Source organism: Dreissena polymorpha, chromosome 2, assembly GCF_020536995.1.
Source record: "Dreissena polymorpha isolate Duluth1 chromosome 2, UMN_Dpol_1.0, whole genome shotgun sequence".
Taxonomy (NCBI): Eukaryota; Metazoa; Mollusca; class Bivalvia; order Myida; family Dreissenidae; genus Dreissena; species Dreissena polymorpha.
In genome coordinates, this window is record NC_068356.1 from 108,888,824 (window position 1) to 108,906,992 (window position 18,169).

The 18,169-nt window shown below is 35.3% G+C and overlaps 2 protein-coding genes across 2 annotated transcripts in view; one reads left to right on the forward strand and one right to left on the reverse strand.

The window, feature by feature from the left end:
* Positions 1–1,016, reverse strand: part of LOC127869973 (sorting nexin-29-like) — a gene marked incomplete in the record, with an annotated part of 33,881 nt that extends 32,865 nt beyond the window's left edge. The window contains 1 exon segment of the mRNA XM_052412633.1: positions 886–1,016. Within this exon segment, the coding sequence (XP_052268593.1) occupies positions 886–892 (7 nt within the window).
* A 2-nt stretch (positions 1,017–1,018) lies between these two features.
* Positions 1,019–13,507, forward strand: LOC127868455 (60S ribosomal protein L10-like). Its single transcript, XM_052410257.1, has 6 exons — positions 1,019–1,049; positions 1,202–1,235; positions 1,465–1,523; positions 3,655–3,901; positions 4,337–4,499; positions 13,273–13,507. Exons 2-6 carry the CDS (start codon positions 1,213–1,215, stop codon positions 13,435–13,437), a joined length of 657 nt encoding a protein of 218 aa, XP_052266217.1. The 5' UTR covers positions 1,019–1,049; positions 1,202–1,212; the 3' UTR covers positions 13,438–13,507.
* The last annotated feature ends 4,662 nt before the right edge of the window (positions 13,508–18,169 follow it).

The window sequence follows — 18,169 nt, forward strand, 5'->3', positions numbered from 1 at the left end:
ATGAGAGAAAATTACCTGTGTGGAATATATACCAAGAGACTAATGTTTACCAAGAGACACTTGTGACGAAGAGTCTGTGGATCGAGGATCATTGTGATTGTCAACGAGGTGTGTATTTTATTGGTTTTATTGTAATTTGTTGTTTCACCTGAAAATCTGATTGCAAGGTAATTATTATGTTTTGTTTAGAAGAAAAAAGTAATATTCAATTTTAATGTATAATACGAAAATATACCCCCAATTTTTTTTAATATTTATAATATTTTTTGGGGGAGGAGTGGGTGGGTTGTGTATGTAAATATTCTAAGCGCTTTTATGCAAAGCTTTAAGTGAATTGTTTAATTTTTTTTGTTTTTACTTTATAGTTGAATTAATTAACAATAAAGATAACTGAATGAGTAGAATTCACAATGTACATTTTGTATTCTGTGAAAGGCAAAATAATGCAACTCATTACAAGAAATATAAGATTATACCAAAAAAAGACTTTGCCGTGATTTCTCCACACTTCTCCTTAAATGCAAGTCAAGCAAGAAGTAAAAAAGTTTAAAGTGATCAACCAGTTGTAAGAGTATTGAAAGTCCCTAGAAGTCACAATTAAAGGTAGGTACTTCTCCTTTAAATTTGACCATAAGCCGACCCCGGAGTACTCAGAATGCTCTTAAAAAAACAAATGATTTTGAGGGTCCCTGCGTGAAAGGTGTTGACTTAATTGCTTGACTGGAGTTGAATGTTTCACATTAAATAACATTAGGATTTTGAATAAGAATATGTTACCAAAATGACAGTATCCGAATAAAATTTGTCCGAACACATGACAATTTTGGGAAAATCTGATATTATGAATCTACTGAAGACAACATGAATTGCACAAAAACGGCATACCATTCATGATTAAGCACGTCTCATGCTACTATGTATTGGCTCAATAACATGAATTCACAACAAACATCAACAGAGTTAATTTTGTAAACATCTTCCCACAAGTCACGTGACATGACAGGACAGAGGTTTCCGATCGAAACCGGAAGTCGGTCTTTTTCACGAAGGTAATGGATGTCAGACGTCCTGAAATATGTTCTGCATTTAAATCGAACTTTATCTACGTTGTCATTTGTAGAATAGAGTTCTAGTTTAGTTTAAGTTATTCAATATTTATTTCTTCTTGACTTTCTATCGGTATTTTATTTTCATTTTTCAGTTGAACATAAAATGGGGCGCCGACCAGCTCGGTGGTAAGTAATTGTAAATAATGCATGTATGTCGTGAATTTGTCACATCAGTGTGCTATTTCTTTTTTATATATATTTTTTAATTACTTGAATATATTGTTTTATTATTTGCTACTGCGAGGGAAAACTATATTAATATAAAAACAAGTATTATTTAAGTTTGGATTACTGGATGTGTACACGGTCGTTGAACAAGAAAATTTCGATACCTGAATGAAAAATTTCTTTTCAGTTACCGATACTGTAAGAATAAGCCCTATCCAAAGTCACGTTTCTGTCGTGGTGTGCCAGGTACGTTATTTGTATATTTGTTGTTGTTGAAATGCCTGCATCGGGTTGTGTTTATTTCATAATTGGTTGTATCCTCACGTCCAGTCATTGAAAAAAAATGAATTTTTAAATGTGGTGTACACATGTGCCTGAATTTCTAAACACGGGTGTGATTTTTCCTGATTTGGTCTGATTTCCTCCCTTTGAATGCTAAACTTATTGTATTTAACAGGGCTTTTTTGTGAGAAGGGCCGTTTTTCACAATTTTGGGTAATTCACGACTCAAATTTTCACAATTTCAAGAAGTTTGCGACTCAAATTTTCACAATTTCTAAAAGTTTGCGACTAAAATTTTCACAAATTTAGAAAGTTCCCGACTAATTTTTTCACAATTTCGAACAGTTCGCGACTCAATTTTTCACAAAATGTGGGGCAGTGTTTTTTTTTCACAAATAGGGGAATGGTGGCGAGGCCTGTCCAAAGTGGAAAAACGCGTCGTTTTTTAGGAAAAGGGGAAAATCAAAAATTCACTCTTATATGTTCCGAAATTTATTATATGAATACACATGTATGTATGAATGTAATATTCACAGCTGAATTTCTCTGTCCTTTTTCTAAAATATATACCAATGATTTGCTCAAAATTAGTTTCAGACAGTTAAAGCGGGTATATACGATTTTTATATGTGCTGAATTGTAAAATATTGATACAAATATGTTATAATAACACACACTATGCAAGAAAAATGATACATTTAAGACGAATTTCATAAAATACAGCAAATACAAATTAGCGCCCCGAGCCGATTGTGACGAAGATAATTCGTAATTATTTTCCTACAATAACCGACGCATTCGTCTTTTTTGTAAGTGTTCATGTGTCGTATGAATCGATATCGCTGCAGAAATTTCAAATGAACCGTTAAACTAAATTTAGATTCACATCGTACATGCATGATATATATGCTGGCGAATTCGGCTGTACAGCCTTTTTCGATTTCAGAATTAAATATCTGGCTTATTTAGCATTTTTCGACACATGTTCTTCTTAACTTTTATTTTAGTTTATATTGAACTATATGTATAATCAGTTTTTTACAAATTTTATATTTATTACTAAATATTTGACAAGATCGTTTATACCCGCTTTAAGCCTTCATGCACAGTCTCAGTTTTCCTAGCCATTTTGAGTCTAATTGGGACTTTCTAATCGATAAAATGGCAAATGTGAGCATTTTTTTTATCAATAAAATGGACCAAATTGGAATGTTTTTATCATCCAATATAGATACAATATATAAAGATACATCAGGCCTTTTCCTGGCCATTTTGGGAAAAGCATGAAATTCATATGGAAAGGTACACTGATTTGGGAAATACTAATTTAATGTAACCCTTTATAATAATTCAAAATCATATAATATTATTAATTTGTTATATACTTTGTTAGTTGTTATGAAATGAATATTTATCATAAGAGTTCTTTCCGAACAAAAACAAAAAAAAAATTTTTTTTTTTTTTATTCTGGGGGGGATTTTTTCTACATAATGGGAAAAATATATACTCTTTTTTTTTTTAGGGGAATGGGGCCGAATATCGGCCCCGAAATTGCCATAAAAAAACACTGGGGGCCAAGGCCGCTTCACAAAAACAGGAAAAAAAGCCCTGTATTAAAAGTAATGAATTTTTCTGGATCTATATACAAAGTAAGAGTGGGGTAGGGCATTTTCCTTCCCCATGGCAGTTTTTTAAAATCACATCTCTGAAACAACACTACGTACTTGTTTTAAGTCTGAAGTATTTTAATAATTACTACTCTAGAGGACATAATTAAGCAATTTAATAAGATTTCCAAATGAGTGTCTTGGCACAATCCTGGGGAAAGGCCTGCAAACTCTTAATGACCGATGATCTGGAACTTTGGGGAATGTATATGGTGTGTTTTGACATAAAAAGAAAATGCAAAAATGAACCTAAATGCCCTCATTCCTGCGTGCTGTTAAACGTTAAAATGTTACGAAGCTACCATAATACCATACAATTTGTATAAGTCGAACAAAATAATTTTAAGTAGATGTTTAGACCACATAATCTTCAGATCCAATTGATTTTGAAAACCATGCCAAGATTTGTATTGAATGTAATGAACAGACCCGAAGATCCGTATCTATGACTTGGGAAGAAAGAAGGCATCGGTAGAGGACTTCCCTCTGTGTGTCCATCTTGTGTCAGATGAGTATGAACAGCTCTCATCCGAAGCCTTGGAGGCAGCAAGAATTTGCGCCAACAAGTACCTGGTGAAATTCTGTGGCAAGGAATCTTTCCACATGAGAATCAGACTTCACCCCTTCCACGTTATCCGCATCAACAAGATGTTGTCATGTGCTGGAGCTGATAGGTAACTGTCCAATGGTTAAAAAGGAGATAGTCTCTGGGATATTCTTTGTATTTGTTGTAGGAACAAACACCTGTTTAGGGTCCATGAACAAATGTATTTGACTAAATGTCGTTGTGTGTCCTCATGGCTGGTTAAAAAATCAAAACAAAATACCTTCCATGTTTCAAGGCACTGGTTTGTTATCAGCAATTAAAATAATATGAGCAGACATTGGGCCAGTAACAAAGGTTTTTGTTATTGACACATGTTGATCTTGTTAACTAATAACTTTAGTTATATTACACCAATCTCGTGATGTCTCATTTTACCTACATTGTCAGAGTTCTGCTGATAAACTGTTTCTGAAGATTGGTTGTCTTTTACACTTTTCTGGCAGCAACATTTGTAATGACTTATGAAATATGAAAATACATGGGAACCAATGTTTTTGCACAGGCTCCAGACTGGGATGAGAGGTGCCTGGGGCAAGCCACAGGGAACAGTAGCCCGAGTGGATATTGGACAGCCCATCATGTCAGTGAGAGGCAGAGACCAGCACCTCGAAAGCATCATTGAGTCACTCAGAAGAGCCAAGTTCAAGTTCCCTGGCAGACAGAAGGTAACCTGTACATTAAATGGCCAAAAGTGCTTCAACTGTTGTATAACAATTTACATGTTAATATAAATGTGTATTCAGTGATTTAAGATTGCAATATTTCCCTTCATTTTTCGAAGAAGAAATGGATGAAAGTTGTGGCTGATGATTGGTGAATTAGTTTTGTTACCTGAATTCTGAACCAGTTCCAGCTCCAAGAATATTTCACATGTTGCTTGGCGTTTTCCACTGGGAGATAAAGTATTGGATGTCGCTATTTCAGTGTGGATTGTTCCATCGTGATACGTGATTCTAATGACAATTTATTCACTTGATTAATTCATTTGTTGAGTACTGTTATCTTCTCAGCTGGCTTGTTCCATCTGCTAGAATATTTTATTTTATACTTTCTCAATGTAAAACAAATGAATTATTTCAAACAAATCTTGATGTTTTTATGAAAACCATTGTCTGAAGAACCACTGAAAACAATTTTGACTTAAGATTGGTAAACACAAATTGTTGAACTGTTCTGTTCTCAGCTAGCCAGTTCCAACTCCAAGAATATGTCTTGTTTTGCATGGCGTTTTTCACTTGGATATGAACTGTTGGATGTTGCTATTCCCGTGTTGATTGTTTCATTCTGATTCTCTTTTTTTAGTAACAAACGTATTCAATTTACTATTTCATTATTTTGTTGAATGCTGTCATGTTCTCAGCTAGCCAGTTCCAGCTCCAAGAATATTTCATGTATTGCTTGGCGTTTTCAACTGGGAGATCAAATATTGGATGTCGCTATGTCAGTATGGATTGTTCCATTCTGATACTCTATTCCAATTACATATTATCTTTTGTTTTTGTCATCAAAATAATTGTGATATCATTGATTTATTTTTGTACGGGAGACTAAAAAAATGTTTTGATCAATGTAGTGATTGAGTATTTTAACACTTCTCAATTGTGTGAATTACCATTGCTGGGTTTTTTACTTAATATAAGTTATCATACAAATATTCAAGGAACAATTGTTGTGCAGCTCAATAATGCACTTGCAATTCATGGCCATGGAATGTGAACATGATATAAAGTCATTGACTGTGAACATCATGGTATACAGTAACTTGAATCATTAAATGTTCTCCCCTGTACATGAAATGTGAATTCATATGATATCAAACCAATCTAGTGATTTTATTTACCTACATTGTCTGAAGAACCACTGACGACACATTTTGACTGAAGATTGGTGAACACAATTCTCAAAATTGTTCAAATCCTGTTCGAGCTCCAAGAATATTTCATGCATTGCTTGGCGTTATTCAGTGAAAGATCAAATATTGGATGTCGCTATGTCAGTATGTATTGTACAATTCTGATTCTTTATTCTAAAGTATTCTCTTGACTATTTCATTTGTGAGTTCAGTTGTGTTCTCAGCTAGCCAGTTCCAGCTCCAAGAATATTTCACATGTTGCTTGGCGTTTTCCACTGGGAGATTAAGTATTGGATGTCGCTATTTCAGTGTGGGTTGTTCCATCGTGATACGTGATTCTAATGACAATTTATTCACATGATTAATTAATTTGTTGAGTACCGGTATCTTCTCATCTAGCTTGTTACATCTCATAGAATATTTTATTTTATACTTTCTCAATGTAAAACAAATGAATTATTTCAAACAAATCTTTTGATGTTTTTATGATAACCATTGTCTGAAGAACCACTGACAACAATTTTGACTAAAGATTGGTAAACACAAATTGTTACTGTTCTGTTCTCAGCTAGCCAGTTCCAGCTCCAAGAATATGTCTTGTTTCGCATGGCGTTTTTCACTTGGATATGAACTGTTGGATGTTGATATATTTGTTTGGATTGTTTTATTTCTGATACTCTTATTTTAGTAACAAATGTATTCGGCAGACTTTTTCCGCTCCATTTTGGGAAAACGCCACACTGGAATTTTGGGAATTTCACGTTGTGAAAAAAACCATTTTGGGAAAAAAATCAATCTCAAAACTGGCTCAATTGGGAAAAATAATCGCATTTAAATAGTGTTTCTTATATTTCAAAGAAGCCGTTAACTGGTAAATAACGACTATTTTGATAACATATGATTAAATTTTACAAAATACTATGAACGTGTGTGAAAAGTGCAGGTTTTTTATCCCCCGCCATAGGCGGAGGGATATTGTTTTGGTGTTGTCCGTCTGTCCGTCCGGAGCCATATCTTGGAAGTGCTTTGGCGGAGTGTCCAGAAGCATATTGGCGGGGGATATCAATTCAACGATTTTGCTTGTTAACCAGGTTTTCCGAAGGAAAAAACTGGTTATTAGATTGGCGAATGCGGGCGGGCGGGCGGAACAAGCTTGTCCGGGCCATAACTATGTCGTTCATTGTCATATTTTAAAATCATTTGGCACATTTGTTCACAATCCTTGGACGGTGTATCGCGAAATAATTACGTCGATATCTCCAAGGTCAAGGTCACACTTTGAGTTCAAAGGTCAAAATTGGCAATAATGAGCTTGTCTGGGCCATAACTATGTCATTCATTGTGAGATTTTACAATTATTTGGCACATTTGTTCACCATCATGGGACGGTGTGTCGCACGAAAGAATCACGTCAATATCTCCAATGTCAAGGTCACCACAACTTAAAATAGATTTATTTTGAAACAAACTTACAAAGGGGGTTAATTTTGTTTGTTCATTTCAAAAGTTCAGTTTGAGTTGTCTCCCTTAATCAGATTTTTTTTCACAATGAAAACCTGGTTTTGTGACAATTTTGTCCCTTGTTTATCTTATTTTGGGGAAAGGGCCTGGCCTTTTTATAGGTGAAAGAAATCACGCGAAACGCCGGATTTTGAGGAAAATAAGGAAAGTATTAAATATTCAATTTAACATATTTTACTGTTTTTAAAACAAATTCAAGGCAACGGATAATTTAATTATGCAATATTTTTCTATTTTCTACACTGGATCAGGTTAACTTATATATTTTAAGGGTTACAAAAAAAAAAATTTTTAATTTTTTTTTTGGAATTTGGAAAAAAAAATTCAATTGGGAAAAAAACAACAACCAGATTTGCATTGGGAATGGGGCCGAATTTCGGACCCATGGCATAGGGCAGAAAAAGCCTGGTATTAAATTTACTATTTCATTATTTTGTTAGGTTCTGTCATGTTCTCAGCTACCCAGTTCCAGCTCCAAGAATATTTCATATATTGCTTGGCGTTTACAACTGGGAGATCAAATATTGGATGTCGCTATGTCAGTATGGATTGTTCCATTCTGATACTCTATTCTAATTACATATTATCTTTGTTTTTGTCATCAAAATAATCGTGATAACAATCATAACATTGATTTATTTGTGTATGGAGACTAAAAAATTTTTTGGATCAATCTAGTGATTGAGTATTTTAACACTTAATCAATTATGTAAATAACCATTGTTGGGTATTTTACTTTATACAAGTTATCGTACAAATATTCAAGGGAACACTTGTTGTGCAGCTCTAACAATAATGCACTTGCAATTCATGGCCATTGAATGTGAACATGGTATGAAGTCATTGACTGTGAACATCATGGTATATACTAGTAACTTTAATCATTTCATGTTATCCCCTGTACATGAAATGTGAATTCATATGATTTCAAACCAATCTAGTGATTTTATTTACCTACATTGTCTGACGAACCACTGACGACAATTTTTGACTGAAGATTGGTGAATGAAATTCTCAAACAATGTTTGAAAGCTGTTCCAGCTCAAAGAATACTTCATGCATTGCTTTGTGTTTTCCACTGGGAGATCAAATACTGATTGTCGCTATGTCTGTATGGATTGTTCCATTCTGATACTCTATTCTAATAACAAAATATTCTTTTGAATATTTCATGTGTCAAGTACTGTTATGTTTCTCCCTTGTAAATGAAATGTGAAAACAAATAATTTCAATCCAATCTAGTGATGTTATGATTACCATTATCTGAAATACCACTGATGAGACTATAGGCTGAAGATTGGTCAACACAAATTAAAAAAAATGTTATAAACCAGTTCCAGCTCCAAGAATATTTCATGTATTGCTTGGCGTTTTCCACTGGGAGATCAAATATTGGATGTCGCTATGTCTGTGCGGATTGTTCCATTCTGATACTCTATTCTAATAACAAAATATTCTTTTGAATATTTCATGTTTCAAGTACTGTTATGTTCTCGGCTAGTTCCAGCTCCAAGAATATTTCACTAACTGCCCTCCCTGGTAAATAAAATGTGAAAACAAATAATTTCAATCCAGTCTAGTGATGTTATGATTACCATTATCTGAAATACCACTGATGAGACTATAGGCTGAAGATTGGTCAACACAAATTAAAAAAAAATGTTATAAACCAGTACCAGCTCCATGAATATTTCATGTATTGCTTGGCGTTTTCCACTGGGAGATGAAATATTGGCTGTCACTATGTCTGTGTGGATTGTTCCATTCTGATACTCTATTTCAATTACATAATATCTTTGTTTGTCATCATGTTAAAAAATATTTATTTTTTACGAGTTATTTGTGTTATTAAATAAGACTTCAATATTTGTTTGATAACTCTTAGTGAGAGTATTTGAATATAAATTAATTATATGAATAACCCCTTCTGGATATAAGCTTAATAAGTTTTTTTATTGAAGACAAGTCCTAGGAAACAAATGTTTGCTTAATATTGAACATTCTATTCATGACCAATTAATGTCAAACTAGTGTGCAGAAAATTGATTTAGCTAATGCTCTCCCCTTTACATGAAATTTAATGCAGATAATTTGAAACGATCAATTAAATCTTTCTATATTTACCTTCATTGTCATAAGAACAACTGACAAGCCTTTGGAATGAAGATTGGTAAACAAAAATTGTCAACAATCTTTCAAACCAGCTCCAGCTTTAGTGATATTCACATTTGAGAACAAATAACGGATATAAATGTCAGTGTGGATTGTCCCATTCCAATACTCTATTCTAATAACAATGTTTTCACTTAACTTTTTAAGTACCATTATGTTCTCAGCTAGCCAGTTCCAGCTCCAAGAATATTTCATGTATTGCTTGGCGTTTTCAACTGGGAGAACAAATATTGGATGTCGCTATGTCAGCCTGGATTGTTCCATTCTGATACTTTATTCCAATAACATATTATAATTTGTATTTGTCAGCATATCTTCAAAATTATGATCTAATTAGCGATTTATATTTTTAAAGAAGACTAGAAAATGTTTATTATCCATCTAATTTTTTTGAATTACCCGTGTCGGATATTATTGTTAACAAGATAAATGTAATGAAACTAGTGTTGTTCAGCTAAATATTGCGCATTCTATTCATAGCCATTGGACGTGAACATGGTGTGAAGCCATTGACTGAAAATGTTGTACAGAACAATGAATCATGTTCTCCCCTGTACATGAAATGTGAATTCAGATGATTTCAAACCAACTTAGTGATGTTATTTACCTACATTGTCTGAAGAAACACTGACGACACTTTTTGACTGAAGGTTTGTAAACAAAAAAAAATCAAAAAATATTAAACCAGTTCCAGCTCCAAGAGTGTTTTATGTTTTGCTTGGCGTTTTCCACTGGGAGATGACATATTGGATGTCGCTATACCTGTGTTGATTTTTAATTCTGATACTCTATTCTACTAACAAATGTATTAAATTCCCTATTTCATTATTTTGTTGAGTGCTGTCATGTTCTTAGCTAGCCAGTTCCAGCTCCAAGAATATTTCATGTATTGCTTGGCGTTTACAACTGGGAGATGAAATATTGGATGTCGCTATGTCTGTGTGGATTGTTCCATTCTGATACTCTATTCCAATTACATATTATCTTTGTTTTTGTCATCAAAATAATAGTCATATCATTGATTTATGTGTGTAAGGAAGACTAAAATAAGACATGTTTTGATCAATCTAGTGGTTGAGTATTTTGACACTTGTTAAATCAATTGTGTGAATGATAGTTTTATTAATTCAAATAATAAATGCAGCTGTTTTCTAAGCTGGCCAGATCCAGCTGTATGAATATTTATGCCCCCCTTCGAAGAAGAGGGGGTATATTGCTTTGTTTATGTCGGTCTGTCCGTCCGTCCGTCCACCAGGTGGTTGTCATACGATAACTCAAGAACGCTTGGGCCTAGGATCATGAAACTTCATAGGTACATTGATCATGACTCACAGATGACCCCTATTGATTTTGAGGTCACTAGGTCAAAGGTCACGGTGACTCGAAATAGTAAAATGGTTTTTTAATGATAACTCAAGAATGCATACGCGGCCAACAGGGCACACTCTGAACAATATTACTGAAGCAACTGGTCTGTAATCCTAAATCTATAATTATCAGTCCAATGAAACAGCACCCTTTTAGTAAAATACAGTGGATCAGTAAAAATATTATCAGAATATGAGATTTTTTGTATATTTTGTATATTAAATTATAAAATATTGTGTTAATGTTTAAATTTGTTGATTAATATAAATATAAGCAGGACAGGGGAGGTAATACACTATTATATCTTTGTTATATACAGGGGAAACAAATGCAATAAGTTTAAATTTATTGTTACTGCATTTGCCTCCCTTGTAATATATTTAAATTTTACCAAATGTTAGGCCAACTGCATTTTTGTAATGCATACTACTACTACTGCTGCTGCTGCTGCTACTGCTGCTGCTACTGCAGCTGCTGCTACTGCAGCTGCTGCTGCTGCTGCTACTACTACTACTACTACTTCTACTACTACTACTACTACTACTACATCTACTACTACTACTACTACTACTACTATTACTACTACTACTACTATTACTACTACTACTACTACTACTACTACTACTACTACTACTACTACTACTCTACTACTACTACTACTACTACTACTCTACTACTACTACTACTACTACTACTACTACTACTACTACTACTACTACTACTACTACTACTACACTACTACTACACTACTACTACTACCACCACCACCACCACCACCGTTCACAGTGACAAAAAACATATTCACACAATGGCTGCTACTACAACTTATAGCCCATATAGGGGGGCATGCATGTTTTACAAACAGCCCTTGTTCTTGTTTTGTTTTTGTGTTTGAATGGGGAGATCAAATATTTGATTTTGCAAAATGGAGTGACAATGTGCTTTTTCTCAGAAGTCATTTTTATTATGCCAAACTTGTAACTGCTTTGGATTGTGAAAATCTTTGTGAACACAGTCAATAGTATGCAGTGTTTTTTTTCAGTTTTGGGGGAATGGGGTCGAGTCCCCTGAGAGGGGGAAAATTCGCGCGTAAAAGGGGAAAAGGGGGAAATTTCTATGCTTAGCTAGTAACAGTACAAAATCAAGTTTTAACACTATAATTCACCATACAGAGGGAGAAAAACATAATTCAAACTCTTATATTCATTAACATGTCATGTTCAAAGTTCAACATTTCTGGGCTTTATAGCGAATTTATCAATATTCTGGTGACCTCCTCTTCGCCAAGTCTCCGTGTGCAGACAAAGTCTGATCAGGGACTTCAGTGTAGCTTCCCAAAGCCTGTTTTCTGTGGCGTGCAAAGCAGGTTGAGCAAACTAAACAGTCTTTCAACACTCTCTTGACCGGACGTTTCTGGCGTTTCACTGCCAGCATTTGAAGAAAACTGACTTTTAAGTTGTACTTGTTTGAAAAGAATATCAATTTATTTTTAAGTTAAAACAGATTTGTCAATTTTTTTACGATAGCTTTTGTTGTTGTGCAACATGTTGGAATACGTATGGTTTGCAGTAGATGTCATAAAGCGAAAGTCGTGATAGTGAACTACGTACGGTTTGCGGTAAAGGCTAAAATAAAGTAAACATGCGGATGCAGTTCAGGAAATTTGTAGTAAATTCGTAACGAAAGATGTATTTAAATGAGGTATTGATAAAAATTGAATAACACTTCCGAAAGGGGAATTTTAAAAATATTTGGGGGGAAAATATATACTCTAAAGATGGGGGAATGGGGCCGAATAACGCCGAAAATTTCATTAAAAAAACTACTGGTATGGGTATTAACATGATACTGAATAACCTAGAACCTTAAGCTATAGAATCATACACAGAGAAGATATCAATGCTATTGAAATGCATGTAATGTGAACAATCAAAATCATATTAAATTTTCCTTAGTGCATACAGTCAAATTGTAATTTAGAATAAGTATACAATACATGTATACATACGGTCTATTTTTTGTTTATTTGTAATTTAATGTTAATTGATATAGACACAAAATGTTTTATTGTGAGATTCTTAAAATGCGTTAGTGTATTTGTACATTTGATTTTCTTGGTCCGCGAAATTCTTTTTTCGGTCAAGTTTCTATAGGCTGTTGGTCTGAATGTATGACACCTTGGGAAGTCTGACACGGGTATCAGATTTCACGAAGCTTAAAACCTTGAATAAGCAGCTTTTAGAATAGATAATATATTTTGGATGCCATTTATAGAATAAATTGTGAATCTTGAATGCAAGTTGCTTTTACTTTAGGCTTTAATATTGTCAGTAATTCTATTTACAGCACATGGATTTGTAAACAGGCTCTTTGCCAAAAGGGTTGTGACAGTCTGAGAAACTGTGCAGATTGATATCCTTGCAGTTTACTAAAGAGCATTTACCCTGAAAATAACGATAGCTTAAAGTTTCTGATATATAGGACTGGCATTGGAAGCATTTATAATTATCTCCATGTTTCTTCAGATCTTCGTCTCAAAGAAGTGGGGATTCACCAAGTGGCCACGAGATAAGTACACTGCCATGCGGGAGACCCACCACCTTGAGCCAGATGGTGTCACAGTGCAGTACAGACCAGATCACGGCCCACTCAGCCTGTGGAAGGCACGCATGGAGAAGGTCTATGCATAGACTGGCCTTGTTTTATTGGACTGTACTCTCCTTGGGCTTGTTGGATTGTAATAAAGCTGAGTCAAGAGAAGTTCTTGAGTTTCTTGTGTTTTGTAAATACCGGTAGGTCTTAAGTTGTGCATTCATTATTCTTCCATTTGAAGGAGTTCATGGTATATTGCTAGAGGCACCAGAAGGATGGTAAGTCTAGTCACATAGTGGTAAGAAGGAAGGAAACAGAGCTGCTAGTTTTCACACTATATAGAGAAAATGCTTTTGACACCTATACAGACTCAGTATTTGACTTTCAAGGGCTTTAAAATGGGTCGACTTAGTACTTAGGAACAGTTGGGTTTTCCAAATTAAGTATATTCCAAGAGATGTTAATGGTTAACATGTTAGTGAAGACCCTGCGGATTTTGGGAATAAATGTCTCTTTCAATGGAACGTACAAAATAAAAAGTTGCTGAAAATTAGGGTTGTAATCACAAACCCATTTTTATGCCCCCCTTCGAAGAAGAGGGGGTTTATTGTTTTGCACATGTCGGCCCGTCCGTATCAGGGCTTTTTGTAAGTGGACGCCCGCTTGCCCGTGCTGGGTTAAAATCGTCGCGGGCAAGTGATTTTCCAAAGTAGATAGTCCGCCGGGCAAGTCCGTTTAGTATTAGCATAATTGCGGTATTTTTTCGACTTTTCCCCTTGTATCTATTTTCTCTGGGTCAATATATTTTTTTATCAAGTACAAGTAAAACAAGATTTGATTGGTCGCTGGCGTTGTATAAGCCAATCTAAACGCTCAAAACAAGTTCTTCTCGGCAGACGTTTCAACATGGTGAACGGTAGCGTCCAGCCGATCTTTTCTATTTTTATGCCCCCCTTCGAAGAAGTGGGGGTATATTGTTTTGCTCATGTCGGTCCGTAAGTCCGTCCACCAGATGGTTTCCGGATGATAACTCAAGAATGCTTAGGCCTAGGATCATGAAACTTCATAGGTACATTGAAAAGGACTCGCAGATGATCCCTAATGATTTTGAGGTCACTAGGTCAAGGTCACGGTGACCCCAAATAGTAAAATGGTTTCCGGATGATAACTCAAGAACGCTTATGCCTAGGATCATGAAACTTCATAGGTACATTGATAATGACTTGCAGATGACCCCTATTGATTTTCAGGTCACTAGGTCAAAGGTCAAGGTCACGGTGACCCGAAATAGTAAAATGGTTTCCGGATAATAACTCAAGAACGCTTATGCCTAGGGTCATGAAACTTCATTGGTACATTGATCATGACTCCCAGATGACCCCTATTGATTTTCAGGTCACTAGGTCAAAGGTCATGGTCACTGTGACCCGAAATAGTAAAATGATTTCCGGATGATAACGCCTAGGATCATGAAACTAAATAGGTACATTGATCTTGACTCGCAGATGACCCCTAATGATTTTCAGGTCACTAGGTCAAAGGTCACGGTGACTCAACTTATTAAAATGGTTTCCGGATGATACCTCAAGAACGCTTACGCCTAGGATCATGAAACTTCATAGGTACATTGATCATGACTCGCAGATGACCCCTATTGACTTTCAGGTCACTAGGTCAAAGGTCACGGTGACTTGACACTGTAAAATGGTTTCCGGATGATAACACAAGAAAGCTTACGCCTAGGATCATGAAACTTCATAGGTACACTGATCATGACTTGCAGATGACCCCTATTGATTTTCAGGTCAAAGGTCAAGGTCACAGTGCCAAAAAACGTATTCACACAATGGCTGCCACTACAACTGACAGCCCATATGGGGGGCATGCATGTTTTACAAACAGCCCTTGTTAATAAAAGTAACTCGAAACACTCAAAGGAACAAACCAAAACAACAGAAAAAGAAAGGAAGAGAAAATATGAAAATGAATCTCGAAAGCGTAACTTTCAAACATCGTGGCTTGATGAATTTCCATGGCTTGAATTTGATAACGAGTCCCGATTGATGAAATGCGAGATTTATCTCAAATTTGAAAACAACGGAAATTTCGTAACAGGTTCAAATGTTAAAATTGTCCAGATTTTGTTTTGTTGACAACTTTATATCATTAAACGATTATTATTTTATTTTTGATACATTGAATATAGCTGAAATTAAATCTAGAATAATAATGCATGTGAATCAATGCTTTAAAGATCAAATGACAATGAAAAATTGACTTCAAAATACGGCAACCAGTTTTTAATGAGGGCAAGCAGATGTTCAAAGTAACTTGCCCCCCGGGCATGTGTCAATTTCTTACGTTTACCCCTGCGTATGTCCGTCCACCAGATGGTTTCCGGATGATAACTTGAGAACGCTTAGGCCTAGGATCATCAAACTTCATAGGTACATTGATCATGACTCGCAGATGACCCCTATTGATTTTGAGGTCACTAGGTCAAAGGTCACGGTGACCCAAAATAGTAAAAAATATTCCGGATGATAACTCAAGAACGCTTATGCCTAGGATCATGAATCTTCATAGGTACATAGATCATGACTCGCAGATGACCCCTATTGATTTTCAGGTCAAGGTCACAGTGACCCAAAATAGTAAAATGGTTTCCGGATGATAACTCAAGAACGCTTATGCCTAGGATCATGAAACTTCCTAGGTACATTGATCATGCCTAGGATCATCAAACTTCATAGGTACATTGATCATGACTCGCAGATGACCCCTATCTATTTTGAGGTCACTAGGTCAAAGGTCACGGTGACCCAAAATAGTAAAAAATATTCCGGATGATAACTCAAGAACGCTTATGCCTAGGATCATGAATCTTCATAGGTACATAGATCATGACTCGCAGATGACCCCTATTGATTTTCAGGTCAAGGTCACAGTGACCCGAAATAGTAAAATGGTTTCCGGATGATAACTCAAGAACGCTTATGCCTAGGATCATGAAACTTCATAGGTACATTGATCATGACTCGCAGATGACCCCTATTGATTTTCAGGTCACTAGGTCAAGGTCACAATGACTAAGTAGTAAAATGATTTCTGGATGATAACTCAAGAACGCTTGGGCCTAGGTTCATGAAACTTCATAGGTACATTGATCATGACTCGCAGATGACCCCTATTGACTTTCAGGTCACTAGGTCAAAGGTCACCGTGACTCGACTTAGAAAAATGGTTTCCGGATGATAACTCGAGAACGCTTACGCCTAGGATCATGAAACTTCATAGGTACATTGATCATGACTCGCAGATGACCCCTATTGACTTTCAGGTCAAAGGTCAAGGTAACAGTGACTCTAAACAGTAAAATGGTTTCCTGATGATAACTCAAGAATAATTAGGCCTAGGCTCATGAAACTTCATAGGCACATTGATCATGACTGGCAGATGACCCCTATTGATTTTCAGGTCACTAGGTCAAAGGTCAAGGTCACAGTGCCAAAAAACGTATTCACACAATGGCTGCCACTACAACTGACAGCCCATATGGGGGGCATGCATGTTTTACAAACAGCCCTTGTTAGTATAGACTTCAGATTAAATAATAGACTTCAAAGATATAACACTTATGATTTTGATGTACACTGTGCAGGCTTCCCATGGTGCTTACATGTAAAAATGTCTGAAATAAATATGCAATTAGGTGTTAATGCCAAGTACTCCATCTGGATACAATTTTGTAATAATGTTTATCTTGATAATATGCAGCAGACAAAAAAATTTCAATATAGCATAAGCCGAGATGTAGGAGGGCCTATAGTCCTGCAAATACATGCACTAGTCCTTCCAATATGTGTGAAATAAAGATTACAAGATCCTATTACTTGCAAGTTTACACCAAAAGAAAAATATTTGGGTCACAGTCTTGCATAAAAAAGCCTACCAGCTGAATGAATGAGAGTTTCCACTGCATTAGTTTTACTTATGGAACAAATAAAATAGAAAGAAAAGGTACAAGTATCAATGAAAAAAATTACTGGTCAGAAATAACGAGATTTTTTCACTCATCCTATAGGACGTGTTTGTTCTTTAAAAATTCACTTGTCCTTGATTTTTTTCACTCGTCCTATAGGACGTGTTTGATCTTTAAAAATTCACTTGTCCTTTAAAGATTTCATGTGTTAATACAAGTGGAAATTTTGTTCCCTGATCTGAATGCCATTTTTGGATCTTGGTCAAGTGGTGTCAAACACTATATCACCAGGTCTAGTTTAGTTAAGTTTAAAGGGGCCTTTTCACAGATTTTGGCATTTTTTTAACTTATTCATTAAATGCTTTATATTGATAAATGTAAACATTGGATCATAAAAGCTCCAGTAAAAAATCAAGAAAAAAATTAAAAAAAGGAAAAGAACATTGCCCGGAGCAGGTTTCGAACCAGTGACCCCATGAGTCCTGCCAGAGTCCTGAAGTAAAAACGCTTTAGCCTACTGAGCTATTCCGCCGAGTACACATTCATGACGTATTTTATACCTTATATAAGCAATCTTCGTAGTTTCACAAAATTTAACGACAAAAACAGAACTCTCCAAATTATTCAATCGTTTCGCGTTGCAACGCTTTATAATTTTTAGGTTTTAAAATCGTCAAAAGATGCATATAATGGCTATATTAGAGCATGGTTAATGTTCAGTATTACTGTTTCCTCACAAATATCATAACTAAAACGAAAACTTACGAATCTGAAACAACTTTTTTCAATTTTGTCAATTTACCAAAGCGTGAAAAGATCCCTTTAAGCCTATTAATTTTAGCTCAATT